We start from the raw sequence: 26,750 nt of genomic DNA, 5'->3' as shown, positions 1-26,750 counted from the left end.
TTTGGGAGAGGCAGGGGAACCAGAGTTTCAAAGTCACCCTCAAATACAAAGCGAGGTTAAGGCCGGCCTGGGCTACATGATACACTGTCTTAGAGGGGACAAAAAAAGAGAGATGACAGTGATAGAAAAATATGTGACAGGCGAGCTCACCGAAGTCGCCTACTTTATGCTCCACCGTCTAAAGTGAAGTGGCACAGCAGGCACCGGCGGCATGGACTTCTAGCTCCAAATGTCCCTCTCTGCCCAAGACTCACAAGACACAAGCAGAATAATACAACTCAAACTTGTCTCAAGTTGGAAAAGCTACATAAATTTTATTAAAATACACATCAGGAATCTCTTTTTGCCCTGATTCTGCCAGTTTTGGAAGTCACATGGAAGCTAAGTGAAAATTAACTGTCCAGGCTTAGAGACACAAAGGGCAGAGAGAATCAATGCTCCTCCCTGGTAGGGAGAGGCATAGGCATTTAACGTCATGTCCTCAGCAGACAATGAGGAGACTGGACACTGTGTCGCCTGGGCAAGGGAAGCTCTACACCAGTGGTTCTCAGCTTTCCTAAGGCTGTGACCCTCTAATACAGTCAGTTCCTCAGTGACCCCAACCATAAAATTATTTTTGTCGCTAAATCATAACTGTAATTTTGCTATTGTTATGAATCGTAATATAAACATCTAATACGCAGGGTATCTGGTATTAACCCCTGTGAAAGGGTCATGTGACCCACGAATGGCCTAGGCCCACAGGCTGAGAACCACTGCTCTAAATCTTCCTCTTCTAATTAACCACTCAGAGGCCGCAGGGTGACAAAGGGAACACCTTAAGAAAGGGTGAGAAACAACACTTTGCAGCTTAAAAAAGAACACTGAGGTTACTGTTTTATTCACACCAATTAGAATACATACACAAAAATGTGTATTATATGTTGCTTTCAAAAAAATTCCATGTTCCATGAGAACCATGTAAACGACATAAAATGTTTCTGCTATGTAACAAAAAAGGAAACCGGCACCCCCAATGTCTGTTAGGAAATGTTTAGAGAAAGCATTAGAGTTTATAGTAAACAAGATGATGCTACAGCGCAGTCGTCACCAAGCAGCTCTACATCCCACAAGCAGTAACTCCATCCTTCCAAACACTTTGGTGCAAGTAAAATTAAACCAAAAGAACAAAAGCTTCCACTTTGGCTCTCACGTTAACCGGACCTCAGTCGCTGAGTGCTGGCACAGAAACCTTTGCTCACAATGAAAGCTGACATTGGCTCATCTCCCAGAGGATGTGGACATGTCAGGACAGGTCAAATCATCACAGGATTTCTGGGGAAAAAAGTGCTTCATTCCTTCTGCAATTAGGCTCTCGCTGATGGCACTCAGCTTCATAATAGCTCAGGTCAGCTTGGGATGAGGAGGCTTGGTACTGCCTTGTCACAAGCAGAAACAAGTGCACCAGGGCAACCTAGAGCAGTCACATCTAAAGTACAGCATAGGTGTCTTATCACTATGTAGTCCTGACTGTCCAGGACCAGGCTGGCCTCGAACTCAGAGATCCGCCTGCCTCTGCCTTTTGAGTGCTAGGATTAGAGGCGTGTGCCACACACCGAGCCCAGCCTAAGTTTCTTAAAAATCATGTTACTATCGTTTCTCAAGAAGTCCATATTTAAAGGAAAATAACATATTGAGTTAATACAAAGAAAAATATAAGTTTAATAGCCCATTAACAATAGTTTTAAGAAATAGAAATAACCATTTGCATGCTACAAATATCTCTTCATTAGGATACACTTAATTTTGATAACTATGAAACAAAACAGATCTGAGAATTTTGCACAGCATCACTTTATGGTTGGAGTTTTTCTTCAATACTTCCCAAATGTGGTACTGATTTTTTTTCAGTATCTTTCTGTTCTGTGCCTTTAAGATGAATCCCTACATCTGAGGACTGTGTCGGTAACTGTCGCTGAGTCACTTTTCTGTTATCCATCACAGATGCAGAGAGGGATTAGCCACTAAGAGCTGCATAGCGTGACACTCATGCTGGGACTTCCTGTAAAGACAAGAGAGCCTTAAAGCCTCAGTGACTTCACCAACTCTCAGTAACAGCTGTGCCCTTCTAGCCTAGTCTACGTGGCTTGCATACAGCCAACAGAGTCCCTACCCCACAGCTCCAGGGAAATGCAAGAAGATCAACAAGGGGCAAGTGGCAAAGAAATGGAACTGGGCAGTTACATACACCAACACTACTCAAGTTCACTAGTAATGCAGATATAAGCAAAATGGCGACTCGGCAATTTCTGGCAAGAAATTGACAAAAACTCAAAAACAGCAATAATGTTGGCAAAGGATCAGAAAAACTGGCAATTATACATTAAGTATGAAAACCAACTGAACAATAACAACAGATCAGAAAGCTGTCAAAATGTGTAATATTCTAGATCTAACAGTGCTACTCAGCGTTTTATCTCAAGTCAGTAACAGGCAAAAAGCATGTAAAGCTATGGTTAAGAAGGACCCATCATGAAGCCATTTTGAATAAAACTTCCATTTCAAATAGGGATCAAATAAAGTGTAAGTTCCCAAGACCTCCCTTGCCTCTTCCTCGCGCCATCTCTGATGCTGCGTAGTCTGCTTTCTGCCCTCAGCCACAGCAGGGCTCTGCAGCAGCTGCTCCCCAACATTCGCATGTGCTCATCTTTGCTTCTGGCCTCCAACTCACAGAGATCTGCCTGCCTCTGCCTCCCCAACTTCTGGATTACATACAGGCGTGCGCCCGGTTGCTCACCTTCTTCTACCCAAAATACAGCTTAAATACCACCGACCCAGTCTTTCCCAAAAGATGACCCCAGTCACACTGTCACTTCCTGCATCCGTTCCCACCAAACCTACCAATATTGGCTTTTGCAACTGTCCTGGAGAATAACGTCACTGTCAACCTATACCCCATGGAAAGGGGACTCCTTGAAGGTGAAAATACAATCTGGTTTACTACTCTCCCCAGCCAAAACCTGGTGTCTGTAGCCAATGGAAATTGTCTAATTGTTCAAAACAGGAAACTAGTTAAATAGACTATAGCCATTCAAACAACTATATGCTGCCATTAAAAAGAATAAAAAAGATCTGCAAGTGCTAATATGGACCCCTAGATATGATATCCAATTGCAAAACAATACTGAATGAATAATGAACAATTTCTTTTAAAATGTATAAATACTTGCATAGGAAAAACTCTGTAAAGGAATCCCACTAAAAATGGTTAGCTCTTTAAAATGAGAAGGGCAGGAAAGACAGCTCAGCAGTTAAGAGCACATGTGTTCCTGCAGAGGACCTGGTCTGCACTTAACATAAGGTGGCTCACAGCCACCTACCTGCACCTCCAGGTGTAGGAGGATCTGATGCCCTGGCCTATTCAGGCACATGCAGTAGCACACATGGGTACATACACACATATGGACACATGAGCAATTTTAAAAAGTAAAATAAATCTTTAAATAATTCAAAAGTAAGGATGGGGCTAGAGGGAATGTTTGCTTACTATTTACTAACAGTCAAATAAAATGTTGTAGAACCTTTTTTAAAAAAAGATTTATTTATTTTGTGCATGAGTGCTCTATCTGCATGTACACCTGCATGCCAGAAGAAGGCATCAGATCCCAGTATAGATGGCTGTGAGCCACCATGTGGTTTCTGGGAATTGAACTCAGGGCTTCTTAGAAGAGCAGACAGAGCTCTTAACCACTGAACCATCTCTCTAGCCCCTCTAGAACCTACTTTTCACTGGACAATTTAGAACTCAGATTTGGGGCTTCACTCCTTCAGAGGCTTTAAATTTTCTTACTTTAAAAAAATAAGCTATTATTTTCTTTTTCAATCCTTTGGTTTGGTTTGAGATACGTCTCACTTTAAACCTAAGCTAGCATGGAACTCACTGGTTTGGGGTAGGGTGTGTATCTGAGACGGGACCTCAGCAGCTGACTTTGGGCTTCTGATCCTCCAGATGACCCATTCATGCCCTGGGGTCCTATCATGGGTGGGGCTGTCACACTTGGTTCCTCTGTGGTACTAAGAACCAAGCCCAGGGCTTCATGCATGCTAGGCCTCCACTGGGGTGTATGGGCTGCAAACCCAGTGCCTAGACCTACACTGACCTTGAAGTCATGGTGATCCTTCTGCCTCAGCCTCTGCCAAGTAGTCCTGGTTATCCTGGAACTCCTGTATCAACCAGGCTGACCTTGACCTTTATCCTCCAGAGTGTGAGGATTAAAGGTATGGGCCTGGCTAATTTTCTCTATCTGTCTGTCTGTCTGTCTGTCTGTGTCTCTCTCTCTCTCTCTTAAAACACTCCATAACGTAGCAAGGAAAGCAAGTTCCTGGTGTCTCAGGAAGTCGGTTAAGACCACACAGCATGGCTGACTTTCAGACGCAGACCTCACCACCTTCTCTATGTGTCCTACCAAAGTCAGAGGCACCTAAACGTCCCCTTTACAATTCCCACACAGACAGGGCTGTATGGCTCAGTTAATGGGTGAGCCAGTGTGTGGACGACCCTTTGGTGTGGGGCACCATGTAGCAGAGGCTGGGTTCACATTCACAATCCTTCTGCCTCAGGAGTATTGATTGGCATGTGCTGCCACACCCAGCGCACATACGACAGATACCTTCGTGACATGAACATGCACATACTGTCTGGAGTAGAGGACGTTTGCAGCTACTAGGCAGGAGAGCAAACACCGAGTGCCTGTGGCCTCATTCAACAGAGGACCTGAGTGCTACCGATGGAAATCAATGAGCTGGGGTCTAGGACCTAAAGACAAAGGAATCCCTATTTGCCATACCTTGGAATCTATTTTTAAAAGAAACCAAAAATTAACTGGGCAGTGATGACACAGGCCTTTGATCCCAGCACTCTGGAGGCAGCGGTGGGCAGATCTCTGAGTTCCAGGCCAGCCTGGTCTATAGAATACAGAATAAGTTACAGCAGGGCAGTTAGGGCTGCACAAAGAAACCCTGTCTCATAAGATCAAAAAGAAAAAGGCAAAAAAGAAAAAAACAAAACAAAACAAAAAAGAGAACCCAAATTCTATTCAGATTTGGAAAAGATTTTTAACTTGTCTTTCTTTGCTTGTTTATGCAGTATCTCAGCGTATGACCCACACTAGCCTCAAACTTGAGCTCCTTCTGCCTCAAGACTCCCAAGTTTGGGCTGGGCGTGGTGGCGCACGCCTTTAATCCCAGCACTCAGGGAGGCAGAGGCAGGCGGATCACTGTGAGTTTGAGGCCAGCCTGGTCTACAGAGTGAGTCCAGGACAGCCAAGGCTACACAGAGAAACCCTGTCTCAGGAAGAAAAAAAAAAAGACTCCCAAGTTCTAGAATTACTAACATGGACTACACCTGGCTCTAGAAAACTTATAATAAGATACACGTTACAAACCCAGTTCCTTCCTTAGTATCACTATCCTGAATTTAAACAGCAACAACCACAGCAGCATCTGTAACTGTATCAAGGGCCACTTCACACCAAAGACCTCAGAACCCTAGCACAATAAAGGCTGTTGAAAGAAAACTTCTGCTCAAGAGAACAGGTTTCTGGCCTGGGAGAGGTTAACCGTAGGCCGTGCGAAGACACAGAGAGAATAATGTTTCCTTTAGTAAGGAACCGCGCCTTCTTTTCTTCCTAGAATGCTACCCCAGCTCCCACCACCTCTACCCCACCAAGCACAGCCCCTTCTATGCACCATGGAATCTGGCTGGGACTTTACCTTTGTGAGGCCTGTGTCAGAGAGGCACAACTTTTCCTTTCCCTGTTTCTTTCTTTCAGATGCTGGCCAGAGGCAAAGCATGCTTTCTCCTGGCACCTTGGAGCATCCTTATTACAGCTTCTCTCCCCACCATGTGGCTGCTTATCTGCCACGTACTTACCTGACCACTGTGCCAGCTTAAATGTCCTTTCCCCTTTTCTCCTCAATTGTCCTCTTACAGTTTAGCTTTACCCTGAGACTTGACTTTTCTTTCTTTCTTTCCTTCTTATGTATTTAAGTAATTCAGATTACATCTCAATTGTTATCCCCTCACTTGTATCTTCCCAGCCCCCCACCTTCCCCCTTTCACACGATTCCCCTCCCCTAGGTCTGTGACAGAAGGGGACCTCCTCCCCCACCACATGATCACAGCCTATCACATCTCTTCCCAGTAGCCTGCTTATCCTTTTTCTGAGGGCCACCAGGCCTCCCCACCAAGGGGAAGTGGTCAAATGTGGGACACCAGAGCTCATGTCAGAGTCAGTCCCTGCTCTCCACACAACTGTGGAGAATGTGCTGCCCACTGGCTAGATATGGATAGTTTTTTGTGTTTTTTCAAGACAAGATTTCTTCGTGTCGTTCTGGCTGTCCTGGAACTCACTCTATAGACCAGGTGCCTGCCTCTGCCTCCTGAGTGCTGGGATTAAAGGCGTGCAACACCAATGCCTGTCTGAGACTTTTTCTTTTAAACACTAGTAAAATTATCCTTGAGCTTCCATTTGAGTCCATTCCTTAATTCTTTGATTAATAAGACTAAAAATCTCAAGAGGAACTGATTTCCCTCTATCATATGACAATCACGAAGGGAGCCCAGAATTCCAACAACACAAACAGCAGCACTCACACATTTAACAACAATTCACTCACCTGGTAAAGTGCTAGTCCGCTCAATGCTGGGGCTGCTCCGGACTAACGTTCATTGTTCGATAAATTTCCTTAAGTAACAAGAGGGCAGTATCTTCAGATTCCCTGTCAGAAAACAACACTTAACAATTAGTAAGTGTTAGCATCTACCCAACAGATGTAAGTGCCACATATGCTGTTCCTTTAGCTGAGATGGGTAGACCACAGCAAAGCCCTGGATCAAGAGCAGCCTTTAAAGACTGTACGAGTGAGGACACACACGTCAGAATGCTTTTAAAGGCCTGACACTCCTGCCATAGAAGACACCCCTAGGAACACAGTATGTAAGGGCCATCGGTCTCTAGTCAAAGGCACATGACACACTGCCACCTTGTGGATAACTCAAATTCTATTCAGATTTAGAAAATCTGTTAATAAGTCAGAAATGTAAATTGCCAACCAATACTTCCTTAGTATCTCCACTCTGAATGTAAAACAAACAAACAAAACTGTAAGGAGGGAAATGCGGGCTGGAGAGATGGCTCAGTGGTTAAGAGCACTGACTACTCTTCCAGAGGTCCTGAGTTCAATTCTCAGCAACCACATGGTGGCTCACGACCATCTATAATGTGATCTGATACCCTCTTCTGGTGTGCAGACACAGATGCGGGCAGAATACTGTATACATAATAAATAAATAAATCTTAGTTTAAAAAAAGGAGGGGGAAATGCTTTTACATGTATTAGTTCAATGGGTGAATCCACCTAAAGTCTATTACAAATACGCAATTAGTGAAGGACCCTAGCCACAGTGAGAACATTGTACTAGCTAAAGCCCTTCCAAGAGAATCAAAGTGAAGAATCCTTACCAATAGCATAAGTGACTCTGAAGAGCGAAAAGATATTCATTAAAACTCTCTATTGGTTTTTCTTGAAGAACATAATCAATCCGGCGGCCTCCGTTTAACATTCCAACCTTTCCTAAGTAGTCCTCATCCTTGGAAAATTCTGGACTTTCAGCAATCTTTTCTGCTAAAATTTAAATCAATTCAATGTCAAAGTCAATCATTTGATCATTATCCTCTGACTTTAGCTGACTCTCTGGGTTTAATGAATATAGCTTGACATATACAGCTACTGGGGAGCTACCAGGCTCTCTCCTCGTTCCTCCAGAGAACAGAAGATGGGCTGGTTCCCCAAGAGAGAGAAGAGCCAACAGCTGACAGAACGTGTGAAAGGGTGAGAGAGCATCACAGAAAAAAAAGAAACAGACTCTGAAAGTCTCAAAGCATGATGAGCTGACTTTGCACACGAAGGCTAAGGACACAGGTGAGCGAGAGCCGAGGGTGGGGACCTTGAGGAGCCTTTACAAAGTCTGAACACAAACTTAGCCCCCAACTCTTATCCACTCCAGCCTAAAGAATCTAAATAAAATCTTAAACCCACAGAGAAAGGCTGAGAACTAGCAGGGAGAACTCATCAGCAGGCACACCTGACAGTGCAGTCTAGGCAGTGTGAGGCGTCTGGGAAGGGAAAATCCCCAACAACCTACAAACGTCATGCTCGTCCCCGGCACCTGCCCTGGAAAATGCTTCAATATCAAGTTTACCTTCAACCACTTGCTTTTCTTCCTCCTCTTTGATTTGATTGACCACCTTCTCCAACTCTTCCTGCAACTGAGTAGTAGAGGTGTGAGCACGCGCAAACTCGTTGAATGTCTGCCAAGCACTTTTCAGAGAGCTGAGAAGGCCCTGCTTCAAATCGGATCCCATCCGAGAAAGGCTTTCCTTCAACTCTAAACAGATTCGGATGACACACCAAGTTAATTAGCCACAGAAACAAAAAGTCAACCATGTCCCAGATAAGCAAGGATCTTCTCCTGCCTTTAATATCACAGGGAGCCTCTTAGAACCAAGAAGCCTCAATAGAATAAAATGTTGGTTGGTTTTTGTTTTTTGAGACAAGGTCTCACTATGTAGGGCTGGCCTTAAACTAGAAATCCTGCTGCCTCCGCCTCCGCGTGCTAAGCTGTGGCATGCACTAGCACACCTCGCTTTATGTTTGCTTGTTTGTGACACATGGTCTTGGAGCTTCATGCCTAAGATGACTTCACATCTCAGACGCCTGAGCACTGGTTACCAGCAGGTGCCCAGCCACTTCTTTTCAGTAATTTAACCCATCCAAAACCTACAAATGTTTCTCAAAAAAAAGGTTCAAACTTCATACATAAACATAATCCTATGTTTTCACTGGAAAAAAAATTAAATATGCCTATAAAAGCGGGATGTGAGGCCGTATGTCTTTAAATCGCAGCACTCATAAAGCAGAGGCAGGTAGATGGATCTCTGTAAGTTCAAGGCCAGGCCTGGACTACATAGTGAGTTCCAGGGCAGCCAGGACTATGGAGAGAGAACCAGTTCCTGAACACTGTGCACTGATCTCCACATGTGCACAGTGGCATGCATGGGCCCAGACTCACAGAGACATCACACATAGTATAATTCTCTTAAGTTGTCCTAATTCACTACAGATTACAGTATCAACAGAATATTGTTTTGGTGTGACAAGACTGCCGGTAACCCATGTTATCACCAGGTACAAGCTTGCACGCCTCATCTCCTGCCTGCTCTGCAGTGACTGTACACAGCACTTCCTTCTTACCTAAGTGAAGCCTCTTCCTGCCTTTGTGATGTGGAATGAGAACGGCTTTTAGGTCCAAATCTGGAGCCACCATGGGTTCTAATCTGTACGCCACTGGGTCGAGCTGCAAGGAGGAGACGTAGGAACTCGTGAATGCTTACTTGGAGTTACATGCCACAGTTAGGGAAGCAAACAGCTAACTGGTAAACCAGAGACTGACTTTTTCCACACCTTACTCAGACACTGGCAATTACCAGATTTTTGATTTGTAGGTGAAATCACTTTGCAAGCAAAGCAACCACCACTTTTTTTTTCTTTGAGTAAAAGCTTTCTGGTAGAAATACTTATTGAAAAATGTCATCAGAACTGGCGTGGTGGCACATGTCTTAAGCCCAGCGGAGGCAGGAGAATCTCTAGAGTTCAAGGCCAACCTGGTCTACAGAATTCTAGGACAGCAAAGGCTACACAGAGAAACCCTGTCTTGAAAACCCAAAAAAGCCAAAAATGGAAAGTGTCATCAGATTCTTAAGATAGAGGCAGAGCTTTGCAAATCACACCTGCCATTCATCTCCAAGTAAGAGCCTGAGAGTCTACCTGGATGAAGAGGACAGAACGCTCATCTTCTTAAAAGCAAATTCAAAACCCTCACCGGATGGTAAATATTGAAGAAGCCTTTGCAGGTAGGGAGGCGATAGTTCTCATCAATCCTGTCCACACCTCGAATCGTGAGAAACATGCCAAGTGGAGATCCCAAGGCAAAGAAAATTTCCGGTTCAAAGTCTAATGAGTTGTAAGCAACAGAAACCTAAGAAAAAACACAACAATAAAGAATCATCCTTTCAAGGTCATATGTACAAAACCCTTTGAATGTTCAAACATTCTTGGATCTGCCCTGGCTCACAGGGCTCACGAGCACACAGATACAGAACCTCTCAGAAACAGGTGCTGTGAGCTGAGCACAAGAAGACCTCCTCCTTAGGACTCTGGAGTCCACGGCAGCCTCTGTTCCACTGCTAAGGTCTAATTGATAAACTCCGGGCGGAAATATGACATTCCCTGTGGTTCTAAGTGCAGAACCTACAGTCACCCCGCTTGGGCCTGCTTCTGCTCTTAACCAAGTTTCTTACTGTCTTTGCCTCTGCTTCAGTTATAATGTGGGGATTTTCACAACACCAAACGCAATACAGTGAAGAACAGAAAACCAAGGCCACAGAAAGCACTTATCAGCACAAAGAGGGGTTCTGATCTTGAGCATTCTGTGTTAATTCTATTATTATTCCGTCTTCTCCTTAGAGAGTTGGAGTCAGGAGACTAAGAAAGCTCAGGTCATCCTTGAATACACAGTGATTTAGAAACCAGGCACATTTCTTGTCAGAAAATGATCTGTTAAAAGGAGCTTATGTGAGATTGATAGTTTGCATTAAGTCTCTCAAGGAAAAGAACAGACATCTCTGTGACAGCACGCTGTTTATAAAGTTCTTCTCTTTATTATCTTTTCTCCTCTCTCTCTCTCTTTTTTTTTTTTTTTTTTTCAAGACAGGACTTCTCTGTGCAGCCCTTACTGTACTGGACTCACTTTAGACCAGGCTGGCCTTGGCCTCGAACTCACAGAGATCCACCTGCCTCTGCCTCCCTGAGTGCTGGGACAAAAGGCATGTGCCACCACCACCCAGCTAAGTTCTATCCTTTTATTTTATGCCATGTTAGATTTGGAAAATAAAGACTAATGAATGTCATGAACGCGTGGACCAAGAACAGAGGTGCACGAAAAGAACTGATGCGGCAAGACCACTGGACAGGTGAGGACAGTGAAAGCCTGAGAAGTGACATCCCTCACCACAAGTGCAGTCACAAGTGACACAGTGCAGACATAGGTGAGCAACTTCAAATCCATTGTCCCTTCTACAGACACTACCAGGCAGCCCTCTGAGGAGCCTGTGCTTCATTTGCTTTATCTTTGAAAATTCAACAGTCTTATGTGGAGTGGTGGTGGTGCACGCCTTTAATCCCAGGACTCAGGAGGCAGAAGCAGGCAGATCTGTGTTAGGTGGAGGCTTGCCTGGTCTACAGAGTGAGTTCTAGGACAACTAGGGCTGTTACACAAAGAAACCCTGTCTTTAAAAAAAAATGTGGCAGTAAGTATGAGTTTTCACGTGTGTTTTTATCAGTCTAGCTGTACACATAAAACAAAAAACAAGCACACACACCAAAATGCAGTGTAAAATATTTATCACTGGATTGCTTAAATGGGTTAAAAACTGGAAATAGCCTATATGTTTCATATGTACTCAACTGCGTGGCCTGCCTGCCCCACCCCCCAAATGTGTTACAGCCCTAATCAAAGCATGGCTTTACTTAGAAACAACCAATGAAGAGATTACCAGGCCCATGTGGGGCTGTTATCATAAAGCCTAGCCAGTATGCCTCATCTACCGTGAAAAGGGGGTACAGGGGGATAGGGCAGAGCTGCCTGAAAGACAATGTGAGGACTTGGGGTGAAGAGGCAACGATGGAGCAATGAAGTAATGCATCTATTACTCTAGTACTGATAAAGATGACTAGTGACAAGAAGCTGAAGACAGACAGGAAGATAAGGAAGACGTGGCCTGCCAAGCACCTTGGCCTCCAGACTGGGAGATAATAAACCATTGCTCAAAACCACCCAGGATGTAGTACAGTTTGTTATGGCAGCCCTCAGAAATCAATGCATCCAGTAATAAGAAAATGACAGGTGCATCACTATCTAAACAATCAAGCACCACAAACCTTTCAAGAGAAGCTGGAGGAAAATCTATAGAGGAATATGCTAGCAATACGCTGCTCAAAACAACAAAACCCCATACACAAGATTTTCTCAAGTTTTTTTTAACATATGTGTATGTGTGGGCTAGTCTTGTCAACTTGACAAACGAGTTATCTGGAAGGAAAGAACCTTAATTGAGAAGCTGCCTCTGTAAGATCTGGTTTTTTAATTATTGTGAGGGGGGGCCACCTCTCGACTGGTAGTCTTGGGTTCTGTAAGGAAGCAGGCTAGAGGCTGGAGAGATGGCTCAAAGGTTTAGAGCGCTGGCTGTTCTTCCAAAGGTCCTGAGTTCAATTCCCAGCAACCACATGGTGGCTCACAACCATACTTGATGAAATCTGCTGCTCCCTTCTAGTATTCAGGCAGAACACTATGTAAATAGTAAGTAAATAAGTCATTGCCAGGCACAGTAGTGCATGGCTTTGATCCCAGCACTTGGGAGGCAGAGGCAGGTGAATCTCTGAGTGTTCCAGGCCAGCATGGTCTACAAAGAGAGTCCAGGACAGCCAGGGATATGCAGAGAAACCTTTCTCAAAAAAAAAAAGAAAGAAAGAAAGAAAGAAAGAAAGAAAGAAAGAAAGAAAGAAAGAAAGAAAAAGAGAGCCAAAGCCTCTTTGGCCGCGTGGGGAAAGGGGCGTCTGGTCCAGGCAGCAGCAGCTCCCGAGAGAGGGTCAGCCTGCCAGCCACAGGCTGCTACATAGTACATGAAACCTACAGTGGGGAGAATGCCCAGGACCAGTCTGAGTATGAGCTGGAGCTGGCGCTGGAAGCCCAGTACAAGCACACTGTGATTGAGCCCACCAGACTGGAGATGAGACAGCACGTTGCATCATCGTGGGCAATTGCCTGCACAAGATGGCCGTGTTGGCAGACACTGCCTGCCTCTTCACCACATTGGTGCTGCCCCTGGATTATTCCCACTACATCTCCCTGCCTGCTGGTGTGCTGAGCCTAGCCTGCTGCACCCCCTATGGGATCTCCTGGCAGTCTGACCCTTACTGTAAGTACCAGGTGGAATATGATGCCTATAAACCGCAGCCTCTGCACACGCTCACCTCCTCCACACCAGTGGCGCTGGTTCGGAAGGACGGCCTGCACAGGAAGAGGCTGCACCACACAATAGCACTGGCTGCCCTGGTGCACTGTGTAAAGGAGGGTTATGAGCTCTATGCTGAGTGGCTGCAGGAGAGTGAGGCACGAAGCAGAACCACAGGGCCCACAGGACTCAGATCCCTACAGCAACACTTGGGTTTTCTCTGTGAAGCAACAGCACCTAGGAAAATGTCTGGTTTAACACTTGTTATTTTTTAAGCAAAATTAACAGATCATGGGTATGCTAGGTGTTTATTCAGCTCATTACACTAACCATAACTCACTCCATGACCCAGGAGTGGGTCCCAGGCTGTGCAAGTCTGACTGGGCAATGGACTATGGATGGGAGCCAATGCTACTTTCTGAGGGGTGTGAACTCATTGTGGGGGTGTCTTAATTATACTGTTTAACTATACCACTCAAAAGCCAAACAGAAGCTATTGACCATTAAAATTTTAGGAATTAAGGGGTCCCGCTCAAACTAAGGCACCAGCCAAGAACAATACAGGCAGTCAACTTTAAACCCCTACCCAGATCTAGCCAATGGTCAAAACAGTCTCCACACTTGAGTGGAGAGTGGGATATGACTTTCTCACGTACTCTGGTGCCTCACATTTGACCATGTCCCCTGGAGGGGGAGACCTGGTGGCACTCAGAGGAAGGACAGCAGGTTACTGAGAAGAGACTTGATACCCTATGAGCATATACAGGGGGAGGAGGTCCCCCTCAGGAACAGTCATAGGGGAGGGGAATAAAGGGGAAATGGGAGGGAGGGAAGAATGGGAGGATACAAGGGATAGGATAACCATTGAGATGTAACAAGAATAAATTAATAATAAAAAATTTTTTTTTAATTTTAGGAATTAAAAAAGGAGGAAGAGGAAGAGGAGGAGGAAAAAGAAAAAAAAAAAAAAAAAAAAAGAAAGCAAGCTAAGTAAGCCATAGAGTTCAAGCCAGTAAAAAACATCCATGGCCTCTGCTTGAGTTCCTATCCTGACTTCCTTCAATGATGAACAGTGCTGTCAAAGTGTAAGATGAATTAACTCTTTCCTCTCCATCTTGCTTTTTGGTCACAGTGTTTCATCACAGCAATAGTAACACTAATTAAGACAGTATTAAATATAACTTCAAACAAGTTTAGAAAGCATTGCTCAAATAGTTATAGTTAAATGGTTATTTAATTGTTGTCTTTTAAAAACAAACAAACAGCCAGGCAGTGGTGGTGCACGTCTTTAATCCCAGCACTTGGGAGGCAGAGGCAGGCAGATCTCCGTGAGTTCGAGGCCAGCCTGGTCTACAAAACAAATCCAGGACAGTCAGGGCTACACAGAGAAACCCTGTCAAGAAAAGCAAAACAAAACAAAAATCTCTTTTGCTGCTGGGCTGGGTGGTGAGCACCTTTAATCCCAGGACTCTGGAGGCAGAGGTAGGTGGACTCTGTGAGTTTGAGGACTATAACAGCAAGTTTTAGACCTGCCAGGACTTCATAGTGAGTCCTTGTATCAAAACATACAACCTTTGCTTATCTGTTTTGCATGGCTTTCTGACAATAAACAATTCATACTGTGGTGCTGTCTGTATTACCAAATAACCTATCTGCCTGCCTCAGCCCACCAACCATAGATGTGGCATGCGGCCTGTGCTGGGTCAACCAACCTGTACCTTCCCAAGACGCGACTCAAGTAAAAGCACTCCATAAAGGTCTAGGGAGATGGCTCAGCAGTTAAGACTAAGCAGTGCTCTTCCAGAGTACCAGGGTGCCCAGCACCTGCATTACAAGCATCCGTATCTCCAGCTCCAGGGGATCTGATGTCCTCTTCTAGATGCTGGGGACACCTGCACTCACACATGCACATAGCACCCCCCACACATAAACCTGAGACAAAAAATTAAAATTTAATCTTTAAAAAAAAAACTCCATAAAATGTTCTTTACTAGACCTAAAGATGTGGATTCCTCTTCTCCAAGGAGATGAGTCTAGTTTCATGGAGTAAGCGAGGTGTGCTGTGAGCCCAAGGGACTCAGAGCCTACACTGCTGCCCCCACAAGGAGGTAAGGAAGCTTCCTTCTTTGTTAGCACTTGCTCTGGTTTCCTCACATTGAAAAGAAAAGGCTTTTCCTTTTTCTTTTGGTAAAGACAGGGCCTCAGTAGATAGCTCTGACTGAAACTCACTGTATAGACCAGTCTGGTCTTGAACTCACAAAGAACTACCTGCCTATAAAGGCATGGCCACAAAGTAAGACATCTTAATACAATTTGAGGCCAGCAAGATGGGCCGGTGGCCTGCATGTGAGCCCCAGGCCACACACGGCAAGGGAGAACTAACTCTCACAGGTTGTCCTGTGGCCTCCATATTGTCATGGCATGCACGCACACACACAAAATTTAAAAATACATGCAATAATGATTTCTTAAAAATACAATCTGTGTGTACATGAGCAGGTAAATGCCACAGTGTATAAGTTACAGGACAACCTTGGTGCTAACCCTCTCCTTCCTCTTTGTGTGTTGTCTGCATCTGTATATGTGCCAGGCTAGCTGGCCTGTAACTTTCTGGGGATCCTCTGTCTCGACCTCTTGCTACCGTTAGAAACACTGGGATTCCAAAAGTACACTATCACACCCAGCGTCACACAGGCTTTCTGAAAACATGCACTCAGGTCCTCATGCTTACTCAACAAACACAGTTCCCACTGAGCCATCTCCCCAACCCTAACATGTGCAATCTTTAGGAAGGACCTGAACTTATAATCGTGAAGATGATGGACCAAACATCAAGCTGCAAGCTGTGCTTCTGAACTCTCTTAGACTAACAGGTCCTACGTGAGCAACAGTGAGTCTTTCAATACTCAAAGCAATTGAAATATAACTATGTTATTAAATGTGTTATCAATGGCATGTTCACTTTTTAAAAAAGATTTATTTATTATGTACACAGTGTTCTGCCTGTATATACTCCTGCACACCAGAAGAGGGCATAAGATCACATTATAGATGGTTGTGAGCCACCATGTGGTTGCTGGGAATTGAACTCAGGACCTCTGGAGGAGTAGCCAGCGCTCTTAACCTCTGAACCATCTCTCCAGCCCCAACTTGTTCACTTTTTATAGGAATTTCCACCAAAAATTATGAGTAGTAGTAGAAAACATAAAATGAGTGACTACAGCCAATTCCTCACAGAGAAGTGTACATATTCTGAACATGATTTTATAACTCTAGCCCTTTGTGTTATCAGCAATTATGAGACCAATGCTACAAAAGTATGAACAGTGTAAACTAAAGGACAGTTACAAGAGTTAGATGACATGCTCTGAATATGTGGTATCTCTTGAGCATTACAAGAGCATAAAATGTTTACCAAGAGAAAACCAGCTTTCTGTGCGCAGCTCCAATGCATGCTACATAGCTATTTGCAAACATAAAGCCAGAGCAAATGATTAAACGTGCACGTTCAACCTCAAGTGTTAGCCTCATCAACTTGCACACTCACCTGTCCTGTGCCGACTTCAAAAGACTCATACCCAACTTGTACAGATGACACATAGGCCCCAACTGAAAGCTTCCTCTTTGACTCATTTGATTCTGAAGAGGGAGAAGCCATTTCCTTAGTTTTTTGAGAACTCTCATCTTGTCCTTTTGTCAAAGCAGCCATCGCCGCCTTCTTTTCTGATGCTGCTTTTTTCTGCTCCTACGAAACACGAGACAGTATAAGACAGTCTTGCTCTTCGCTATCGTCACACAACATGCAGGCGTGTGTTAGGAAGTCTTAGTAATTTAGGCACAGGAGCAACACTGGGATTATTGCAGAAAGGCACTTCTTAAAAATATTTACTGTTTGAGCTGTGCATAGTGGTGTATGCCTTTAATCCCAGCACTTGGGAAGCAGAGGCAGGTGGATCTCTGAGTTCGAGGCCAGCCTGGTCTACAGAGGGAGTCCAGGACAGCCAGGGCTACACAGAGAAACCCTGTCTCAAAAAGAAAAATTACTCTTACTAGTTTTACTTCTGTGTATGTATTGCTGTATAAGTGAACAGCGCATGTTTGTGGTTCCCATGGAGGCCTGAGTAGGGCACTGCATCCGTTGGAGCTGGAACGACAGGAAGTTGCTCCACCATGCGGGCGCTGGGAACCTAACCTGCTCCTTCTACAAGAGCAGAAAGTTCTCTTAGCTGCTGAGCAATTTCTCCAGCCTCCCAGGAAAATACACAGTTTAGAGCTACATACTGTCATCAGAAAAGACATGGTACGATATCTATAATATACCGTATAATTCTTAGAAAATAAAGGTTACAAAAGACAAAATACAGTAAAACAGCTAAAGTTAAATCTAATATTGCCTATCTTACATGAATCTCAAAATTGTTAAGTATAGGAGGGCAGACAGAACACAGTATATTCAACTCTACTTATATTGACAGTCTAGGCAGAAACGTTCTTGTAAGGAAAGAAAGAACAATGGTGCTTACTGTGCACAAGACAGACACATTGTTTCTTTTCTTGTTTTAGGCACTGAATGACTATATAGGTGCTTAGCTGTCAAAATTTACCACGCAGAACCAGAGCTTTGCATTTCTATAAACAACAACAAAAGCTATAGACCAGGGGCTGGAGAGATGGCTCAGTGGTTAAGAGTGCCGCCTGCTCTTCCAGAGGTCCTGCGTTCAATTCCCAGCAACCACATGGTGGCTCACAACCATCTATGATGTGATCTGATACCCTCTTCTGCAGATAAAGCACTCATATACAATAAATAAAATAAATAAATCTTAAAAAAAAAAAAAGCTATAGATCAAATACATAAAAGATGCTAATGCTAATGCTGATGAGACAAAGCCCATTCCCAATGGTTGGTAAGCACACCCCAAATGCACACCATGCCAAGAGACGGCACACTTCTCAAGGTGGACCTCTTTACTTTTTTTTTTTTTTTTTTTTTTTTCAAGACAGGGTTTCTCTGTGTAGCCTTGGCTGTCCTGGACTCCTTTTGTAGACCAGGCTGGCCTCGAACTCACAGCTATCCGCCTGCCTCTGCCTCCCGAGTGCTGGGATTAAAGATGTACATCACCACCACCCAGCCAAGGTGGACCTCTTTATCCACAGGGTCAGAGTTTCTTGATTCCTAGGCTGGGAACTGGGTATGGTGGTGCATGCCTGTAATCCCAGCATTCTAGAAGGCAAAAGCAGGCATAACTCTGTGAGTTCAAGGCCAGCCTGATCTACAAAGCAAGTCCAAGCTATATAGAGAAACCCTGCCTCAAAAAAACAGGAAGGAGGAGGAGGAAAAAGAAGAGGAGGAAGAGGAGGAGGAAAAGAAAGAAGGAAGGAGGAGAAAGAGAAGAAGGAAAAGGAAAAGGAAAAGAAGCATTGTGCCCTTACTTGTTAAAAAGAAAAGAAAAAATGCCGAAGATGGTTTACAGAGGGGAAGGAACCCAGGCCACGCAGATTTGATATCCTTGTTAAAAAACAATTGCCTAATTTTAGTCTCATTACTTCAGTGACAGTAAGTCACCAAGACATAGTATTATCTTCATCTGTCAAAGCCTAGGGCTTGCTCCCCAGTATTGCATAAAGCAGGCATGATGGTGCATGCCTACACTCCCAGCCCTGGCAAGGTGACTGCAGGAGGGTTAAAAGGTAAGATTATCTAGGCCAGCCTAGAATACATGAGACCCTGTCTCAAGAAAAACATAAAATTTAGACTAAATAGAAGAGCTAAACTACATACATACATAGATGTGCTAAACTACAACATGGCAAATAAACTTAAGTCATGTACATTATGTCATGCTCATTCTAATCTATGAGGGATGAAACTGCTCCCATTTTAATAATTTTAAAACCAACTTTATTATCTCTGTGTGAAAGAGAAATGGATATGCACATGACACAGCATGCATTTGGAGGTCAGAGGATAACTCAAGCGGTAAGGCTTAGTGATAAATGCCTTTATTCTCTGAGCCATCTTGCAAGCACTTAGCTCCCCTTTTAGCAATGGGGAAAAAAATAAATAAATCAAGGACCAGAGAAGTCAAGTTAGTGCTCAGGATTGTGCAGTTACCAAGTAGTTAGGGCCTCTCATTCATCCAAGGGTCTGGAACATCACAAGTGTTTGTGCTAGAAATCCCCAAATGCAGGGATGGCTTAGCATGAAGAACAGTCTGGCTCAGTTCCAAGCACCCACGTGGTTGTCCTTAGCCATCAGTAACTCCAGCTCCAGGAGATCTAACACCTTCTCTGACTTCTGTGAATGCCAGGTATGAACACAGTGCACATACATGCATGTAGACAAAGCATCCACACACATAAAATAAGTATTTTTTAAATTTTTGAAATACACCAACACAAATAAAAAGCCTTTTCCTGGGAACTCTCTGTCCCAGAAGCATCTGGTTGTTCAGTTGTGCACCGTGGATATAACCAGCTCACTGGAGCCTGGGCTTCCATTATCGAGCTCCAGGTAAAAGTCAAGCAGTTTGCCCAACCCCATACTGCAGGCTTCTAAAATGAGAGCCAGGCACAGGGGCTCACACCCGCAAGCCCAGGCTCAGGAGGCTGAAGCAAAGAGATCACGCTTTATGGTGAGTTAGTTCTAGGCTAGCCTGGGCTACAGAATGAGATCTTGCCTTTTAAAAAAGGGAGGTGGGAGGGGCAGGTCACAAACAGTTAATTTGTCTTGAGGGCAGAGATGATCCTCACCAGTTTGGCTGCTTTGAGCTTTACGAAGTTGGCTATCTTCTTCCGGGGCCCGAGGGGTATCCCCATCTCCTTCAGGTCGTCCACTGTGCACATCAGCTTGAAAGGGAAACAAGGAGCACATTAACTAAGCAGCCTAGAAGCGGATGAGCCGAAAGTAAAACACAGAAAATATTAACACAAAATCAACCAAAAAGCCTGTCAACACTAAAAAGCTAGGGCGTTTTGCTTTACAATGTCCAGTGTCGGTTTTACTGATAGAGCACTTGCCTAGCACATGTTAGGCCCTAACTTCGAAACCTAGCACTACAAAACAAATTTTTAATTAGCCTCTCCATTTAAAATTCTATTATTTTTAGAGCCAGGCTTGGTGGCCGAGTACTTTAATCCCTGTACTTGGGAGGCAGAGGCAGGTGGATCTCTGTGAATTTGAGGCCAGCCTGGTCTACAAAACTAGTCTAGGACAGACAGGACTCTGTTACACAGAGAAACTCTATCTGGAAACAAACAAACAAATTCTATTATTTTTAATAGAAAATATATGTATGTCATCAAAATTCTAAAGCTATCCTGTCAAATATATAATGAATAATCTCTCCCCTCAAATCTGTGCTGTCCATTCTAGTTCCACCCATCCAATCCTTTCAGCGACAGCGACAGCAGCCTGCCCTCACGTGCACATAACATGCTCTTCAGTGTGTGTCAGATTCTTGACAGCATCTGCCACTCAACTGCTGCCGAGTTCTACCACTGATCAAGGGACTTCACAGCACCCCGTCCATGTGCACTGGGGCTGCTAAGGTCCCACAGTGTTAAAACAGCGCTCAGTGAGCACCCCTGCGGGTATCCCCAGAGGCATCTTTACAGAAAACATTCCTAGCAAAGGGCACACACTTTTATTTTGGAAGCCACCAGAAAGCTCCAGAGACTGCGTGCACTTATACTCTCAGCAACAACAGCGCAGCAGTGACCTCATCCTCATCCTGGCCACGTGCCCACTTCACTGACAGCTGAAGCCAGAGCCACACTGCTCTTAGCTGGCATTCTGAACCTGTTCTCCCAAAGCATGAGGCCACCAGTCACGCTCTTCCCTGTATGGCATGCTCTCGTTCCCACTGCCTGCTTGCCCACTGCTTATCATTAGTTCTGTATAAGCTGACGGTAAAGCCTCTGCTGCCCTGTCCAGGTGCTTCCCCATCAGCTGCTGTCACAGAGTTCACTACTTTGACATTCTTGTTCACCTATGGCTTCTGGGTTGTCTCGTTCTTTAAAACACTTTCACACATTTAATTTTTTCCCCCAAAATTTAAAAAGGCTGATTTATGTGTAAGACGGTGTTCCTTGAGTGTACTATGTGCACCCTGTGTGTAGTGGTGCCCACAGGAGCCAGAAAAGAATACTTAATCCTGGAAATGGAGTTGCAGATAGTTGTAAGCCACAACGTGGGTGCTGGAAACCAAACCCCAGTCCTCTACAAGAGAGACAAGTGTTCTTAACCACTGAGCCATCGCTCTCTTCCCAGCTCCTTTTTCTCTATTTTTTTTTTCTAAGCATTTAAGTTTTTGGCTTATGTGTAATAAATTCTGATGCAAGAGCGCTTAAATCGTTCTTCAATTTTCAAGCTTACACAAAGGAACAATAATTTTAAATAAAATGAAACAGGTTATTATCAGTACCAGAGATTCCATATCAATCTTTTCCTTCTCAAAAGTGCTAATATAATCAAACAGGCTGAGTGCTTCCAGGGTTCCATGCAAAGTTAAGGGTTCTTCGTTTTCCACGTCAAGGTCACACGGTTCATCTGACACCAACTTTGAGTCTTCAGGGATCTTAACGCAAAGCAGAAAGAAGAAAGTAATACAAACAACACTCCCATAAAATGTCTCCTGATTAGCTGGGTGTGGTGGCGCATGCCTTTAATCCCAGCAGAGAGGCAGGCCAGCCTGGTCATCAAAGCGGAGTCTAGGACAGCCAAGATAACACAAAGAAACCCTATCTCGTAAAAAGCAAAAAAAAAAAAAAAAAAAAAAAGTCTCCTGATCTACATAAAATCTAAAATAGCTGTGCTCTACATAAAGTCTAAAATAGTTGTGCTCTACAGATTAACTATAATTTTAGCACGTTGTCATCTTTCACCTGGACTTTAAAGCATATGCATTCCATAAATCATTCACGCTCCATTTCCTGTAATAGTGACTTAAAAATCCTAAACCTTCACATTTACCTTATAATCCATAAGGAAAAAGAGTGAGAAACCCATACTTTTGGAGATGGGATCTCACTATGTTGCCCAGGCTGGCTTTGAACTCATCATCCTCCCACCCCAGCCTCCAGAGCAGCCATGATTACAGGTGTGCAGCCCAACTCTTCTTCTGTACTTCTGAGCCTCGATGCATTTTGACAATTGAAAAGTTACAGGAGACAGTCCAGGTTTTGGAGAAAAGCTCTGTTCCAGCCCTAGCCCTCAACGTCAACAGGGTAACTACAAACTTACCTGCCTTTCCTGAAAACTTGGCTGTTTCATAACTCCATTAGAAACAGGCACAGACCCCGGAGACTTAGAGATGCTCGTATCTTTTTGATTAGACAAGATGTCAAACAGTATCAAAGAGCCTAAAAAAAAAAGATAAGCATTTTAACAAAGTATACTAGAACAAAGTTACCTGAGTATTTTTCAAATAAATCCTCCTGCTTTTTTTTCAGTCTCTGGCAGAAGTCATACAAAGATGAGCTGCTGATTAAAATCTGAGAGTCAGAAACAGCAAGATGGCACAGCCAGGAAAGGTTTTTGTCAACTTGCCAAGAGCTAAAGTCATCAGAAAACAGGAGCCTTCAACTGAGAAAATGCCCCCATCAGACTGCTGAAGATCCATGTGGAAAGGCCCAGGCTGCTATGAGCAGCGCCATCCCTGGCCAGGTGCTCCTGGGGTATCTGAGCAAGGCAGGAGGAGCAAGGCAGTGAGCAGTGTTCCTTCACGGCCAGTCTCTGTTCCAGGGTCTGCTTCCAGGTTCTTGTGTAGTCAGGAAGTCCTGCCCCGACTACAACTGTCAACTAAAATAAGCCTCTCCTCCATGCTGCTTCTGATCATGGCGTTTATCAAAGCAACAGGAACCAAACTACGGCACGATGCGAAGGTAGAGGAAAACTGGCCCTACAAGGCCATCTCTGACCTCCACACAGGTGCTGCAGGACACACCTGGCCCTACAAGGCCGTCTCTGACCTCCACACAGGTGCTGCAGGACACACCTGGCCCTACAAGGCCGTCTCTGACCTCCACACAGGTGCTGTAGGACACACCTGACCCTACAAGGCTGTCTCTGACCTCCACACAGGTGCTGCAGGACACACCTGGCCCTACAAGGCTGTCTCTGACCTCCACACAGGTGCTGCAGGACACACCTGGCCCTACAAGGCTGTCTCTGACCTCCACACAGGTGCTGCAGGACACACCTGGCCCTACAAGGCCGTCTCTGACCTCCACACAGGTGCTGCAGGACACACCTGGCCCTACAAGGCCGTCTCTGACCTCCACACAGGTGCTGCAGGACACACCTGGCCCTACAAGGCCGTCTCTGACCTCCACACAGGTGCTGCAGGACACACCTGGCCCTACAAGGCCATCTCTGACCTCCACACAGGTGCTGCAGGACACACGTCCATGCGGGTGAATGTGCAGGAGTCTTGTATACCCTAAGTTCTGCAGCCAGAAAAACACAAAGCAACTTCTGAACAAACCAAACAAACAAATATGAAACTACATGAGACAGCTGTACCTACACACTTTAAAAAAGATCTAACGACATTGCTGTTTCATCTAGAGACCAAAACAAAACAAACCCTAACAGGTAGAGAGATGGCTCAGTGATTGGGTGCGTCTTGTTCTTCCAGAGGACCTAAGCTCGGCTCCTAGCACCACACTCAGCTCTTCACAAGCTGCTGTGACTCCAGCTCAGGGAAGAGAGAGCCTCTTCTGGCCTCTAACAGCAACACATGCACATGTGCACACTCAACAGATTCAAATACACACATGTACATAAAATCTTAAAACAGCAACAACAGAAAAGCCTCCCTCTGCTACTGGGCAGGAGGAGCACAGGCAGGCTCAACTCAAGACATCCCTCCTCTACTCACTAACCCAAGCTCTCTAAGTTTTGAGGCAGAACACAAAAGCAGTGTCTGAACAAACCAAACAGACACATCTAAAATTATAAGACAGCTTTACCTAAACTGTGACCAGCAACGGAGACCTTTCCTTTGAAGTTTGGATTCCGACTCATAAAGAGCGAGTATAGTCGGTTTATCTCCACTCCCACTTTCTCCACAATCGACTGACAGAAGGTAGGGCTGTTATAAAATAAGATATCTAACAGAGTTTCATTGGTAAAGTGCCGGAACCGACCAATACTTGGCAAAGTAATTTTCTTGATATTCCTGTTTTAAAAGGAAAAAAAGTTACTGTCAGTATTTATCTTCAACCTCTGGATTTTTAACACTTTAGTTTTTTATTTCTGGGGAAAAAAAGGACAAACTTATAGACTATACATTAGTTGGTACAATCAACCTATAGATGTCATAGGCTAACTAGCAGCTGACTCTGTTGGCAGAATTAGTCATAAATAAACCAGGATAAAGCAAAAAAGTTATCTGTGCCATGACTACACTGAATTTCAGGATTCTACAACAGGCTGCTGTGTTATATGTGAAGGTTTTACTTTCATTTTTAAATAGAAATGCCTACTGCCCCGTTTTCTTTTAACTGAAAATCTAGATGCCTGATAAAAACTGTGGCTAGCAGAGACAAGAGGCTGTCAACCCTGGATGATGGAAGGAGTGACCTGAGACAAAGCTCTTCAAGGGTAGTGTCACAGCACAGTCCAATGTGGCCAGAGCACTGTCCTCAGGGCTAGCACTGTGAAAACACATCCCAACACATCACAATGGCTAATAACTGGAAACACCTACCAGCCATGTATGGAAGTATAAATATTACCCGTACCTGTGGTTCTGAAATGGGAGCATGCAAAACTGAATGAGGGATTTCTGTCACAGTGCCTGGTGAGTGTTGCTAGCATTTAGTGCCACCGACACTAGGGGTGTCAAATGGCCTACATGTTAATAGCTTTATGCATTCCCCACCAAGAAACTACAAATCTAAATCCCAAACGAGGTGTGTTCACCACACCTGAGAATCTGAGTTCAATTTCCAGTACCAAAAATAAACTCAAATTGTCTAAACTTTCCTAGAGTCTTAAACATTTCGAATCGGAATAAATGCACAGATATACACAGGAACAGCCAGATATTAATGGTACAACTAGCATTTCAACACATCAGAGCAAGCATACTATTAAAGAACCTTACTTGCTCTAGTTGGCATAACTCATTTTGCATTACAGTTTAAATTTGCCTCTAATTTTAACTACTCTGAAAAGCCAATGACCAAAGTCTACACACCTGTCAGCCCCTGAGGCATGCCCACGCAGGGCACTGTGCCAGTGAACTGGAAGGAACTCCACTCTGCTGACCTCCCCGCCATCTACAGACTTCTTGAAGTGTGTCTGCAGCAGCTTGAGAGAAACCACCCTAAAATCATCCACTTTAAAAAAAAAAAAAAAAAAAACAAATCAAGAAATAAATTAGCTTGATAGCTAGTTAATTAACTGAAATATACTGTAATTTTTAATGAAATAAAGATATATGCTTTTTTAAATGATGAAAACATAGTACATGAACAAACACTCAACTGTTCAGAAGTACTTTGCCAGAAGACTCGATCAGACTCCCTCCTTAACATCTGGTTCCAGAACCAAGTGTGACAGCAGAAAACTTAGCTGAGCCAAGGCCTTTCCTCACCTAGCTCTGGAGACACCAGTGACACACCCACACCCAAAGGTGGACGTGTGAAGGCTGAATGACACAACACATGCAACATGCTGCTGCAAGTGCTCAGCTAGGAAGGCTGTCTGACAAAATGGTGGGACTATTATCATGACACCTTCTAATTCTTCAGAATCTGGGATTTTACGCTGTAAGAGCAGATCCCTACTAACCACAGAAATCTCCTCTTACGTAATCCCCTCAGCCATGAGTGCACAGGTAGGAACTATCATAAGTGAACACTGAAGTGTCCTTTTATCAGCATTAAGAGTCTTCTACGCCGGGCGTGGTGGCGCACGCCTTTAATCGCAGCACTCGGAGGCAGAGGCAGGTGGATCGCTGTGAGTTCGAGGCCAGCCTGGTCTACAAAGTGAGTCCAGGACAGCCAAGACTACACAGAGAAACCCTGTCTCAAAAAACCAAAAAAAAAAAGAGTCTTCTACAAATGAAATGTGACTTACCACATTCAATAATGCTTCTAAAACGCAAGTCACACACAGGCCCAATGCCATGCACCATGAACACCAAATGGTCAATTTGAGGCATTTCCCCTAGTAAAAAAAATAATGAAAATCTTCATCATCATTCTCTTCATCAAATATATATAATACACAAAGCTGAGAATTTAGTATTATTAAATTGCTAAATTTTCAATATCCCTTTTATCATAAATCCATTACCCATCCAAGGAAATATCTCTCATTACCCTGTTTCAAGTTAGAATAATTTGTCTACCTTGGCAAATAATAGCAAACTAAATGGAGAGGTTGAGGAAACAGGCTCCATCTGTTCTTCATAAACCTACTGATCTTCCATATGTGATCATGTGATCTCTTCAGAATTCCACAGGACTGGGGTGAAAGTGTATCTCAGTAATATAAAGTTCATATAGGACACGGCCCTGAGCACAATCCGCTGTACCAAAAAACAAAACCAACCCCCCAACCCCAAGCACTCGGCTTGACACGGCCAAGCAATCTGCCAATATAAAAGTTTAAAATCTTTGTTC

The 26,750-nt window shown here is 44.2% G+C and overlaps 1 protein-coding gene and 1 pseudogene across 1 annotated transcript in view; one reads left to right on the top strand and one right to left on the bottom strand.

Moving 5' to 3' along the window:
- Positions 1 to 1,039: 1,039 nt before the first annotated feature.
- Positions 1,040 to 26,750, bottom strand: part of Sec23ip (SEC23 interacting protein) — a 46,074-nt gene continuing 20,363 nt past the window's right edge. The window contains exons 7-19 of the mRNA XM_051145403.1: positions 26,203 to 26,292; positions 25,319 to 25,460; positions 24,087 to 24,295; positions 22,357 to 22,475; positions 21,539 to 21,691; positions 19,866 to 19,961; positions 16,660 to 16,857; positions 9,923 to 10,078; positions 9,295 to 9,397; positions 8,243 to 8,428; positions 7,503 to 7,665; positions 6,658 to 6,759; positions 1,040 to 2,041 (exon numbers count right to left, since the gene is read on the bottom strand). Coding sequence (XP_051001360.1) covers positions 6,678 to 6,759; positions 7,503 to 7,665; positions 8,243 to 8,428; positions 9,295 to 9,397; positions 9,923 to 10,078; positions 16,660 to 16,857; positions 19,866 to 19,961; positions 21,539 to 21,691; positions 22,357 to 22,475; positions 24,087 to 24,295; positions 25,319 to 25,460; positions 26,203 to 26,292 — 1,697 coding nt within the window. The 3' untranslated portion in view covers positions 1,040 to 2,041; positions 6,658 to 6,677. The remainder of the gene's footprint in view (positions 2,042 to 6,657; positions 6,760 to 7,502; positions 7,666 to 8,242; positions 8,429 to 9,294; positions 9,398 to 9,922; positions 10,079 to 16,659; positions 16,858 to 19,865; positions 19,962 to 21,538; positions 21,692 to 22,356; positions 22,476 to 24,086; positions 24,296 to 25,318; positions 25,461 to 26,202; positions 26,293 to 26,750) is intronic.
- On the top strand, positions 11,000 to 16,469 carry LOC127190129 (transmembrane protein 11, mitochondrial-like; annotated as a pseudogene).

Source organism: Acomys russatus, chromosome 5 (genome assembly GCF_903995435.1).
Source record: "Acomys russatus chromosome 5, mAcoRus1.1, whole genome shotgun sequence".
NCBI classification, from domain to species: Eukaryota; Metazoa; Chordata; class Mammalia; order Rodentia; family Muridae; genus Acomys; species Acomys russatus.
This window is presented reverse-complemented; position numbering and strand designations above follow the sequence as displayed.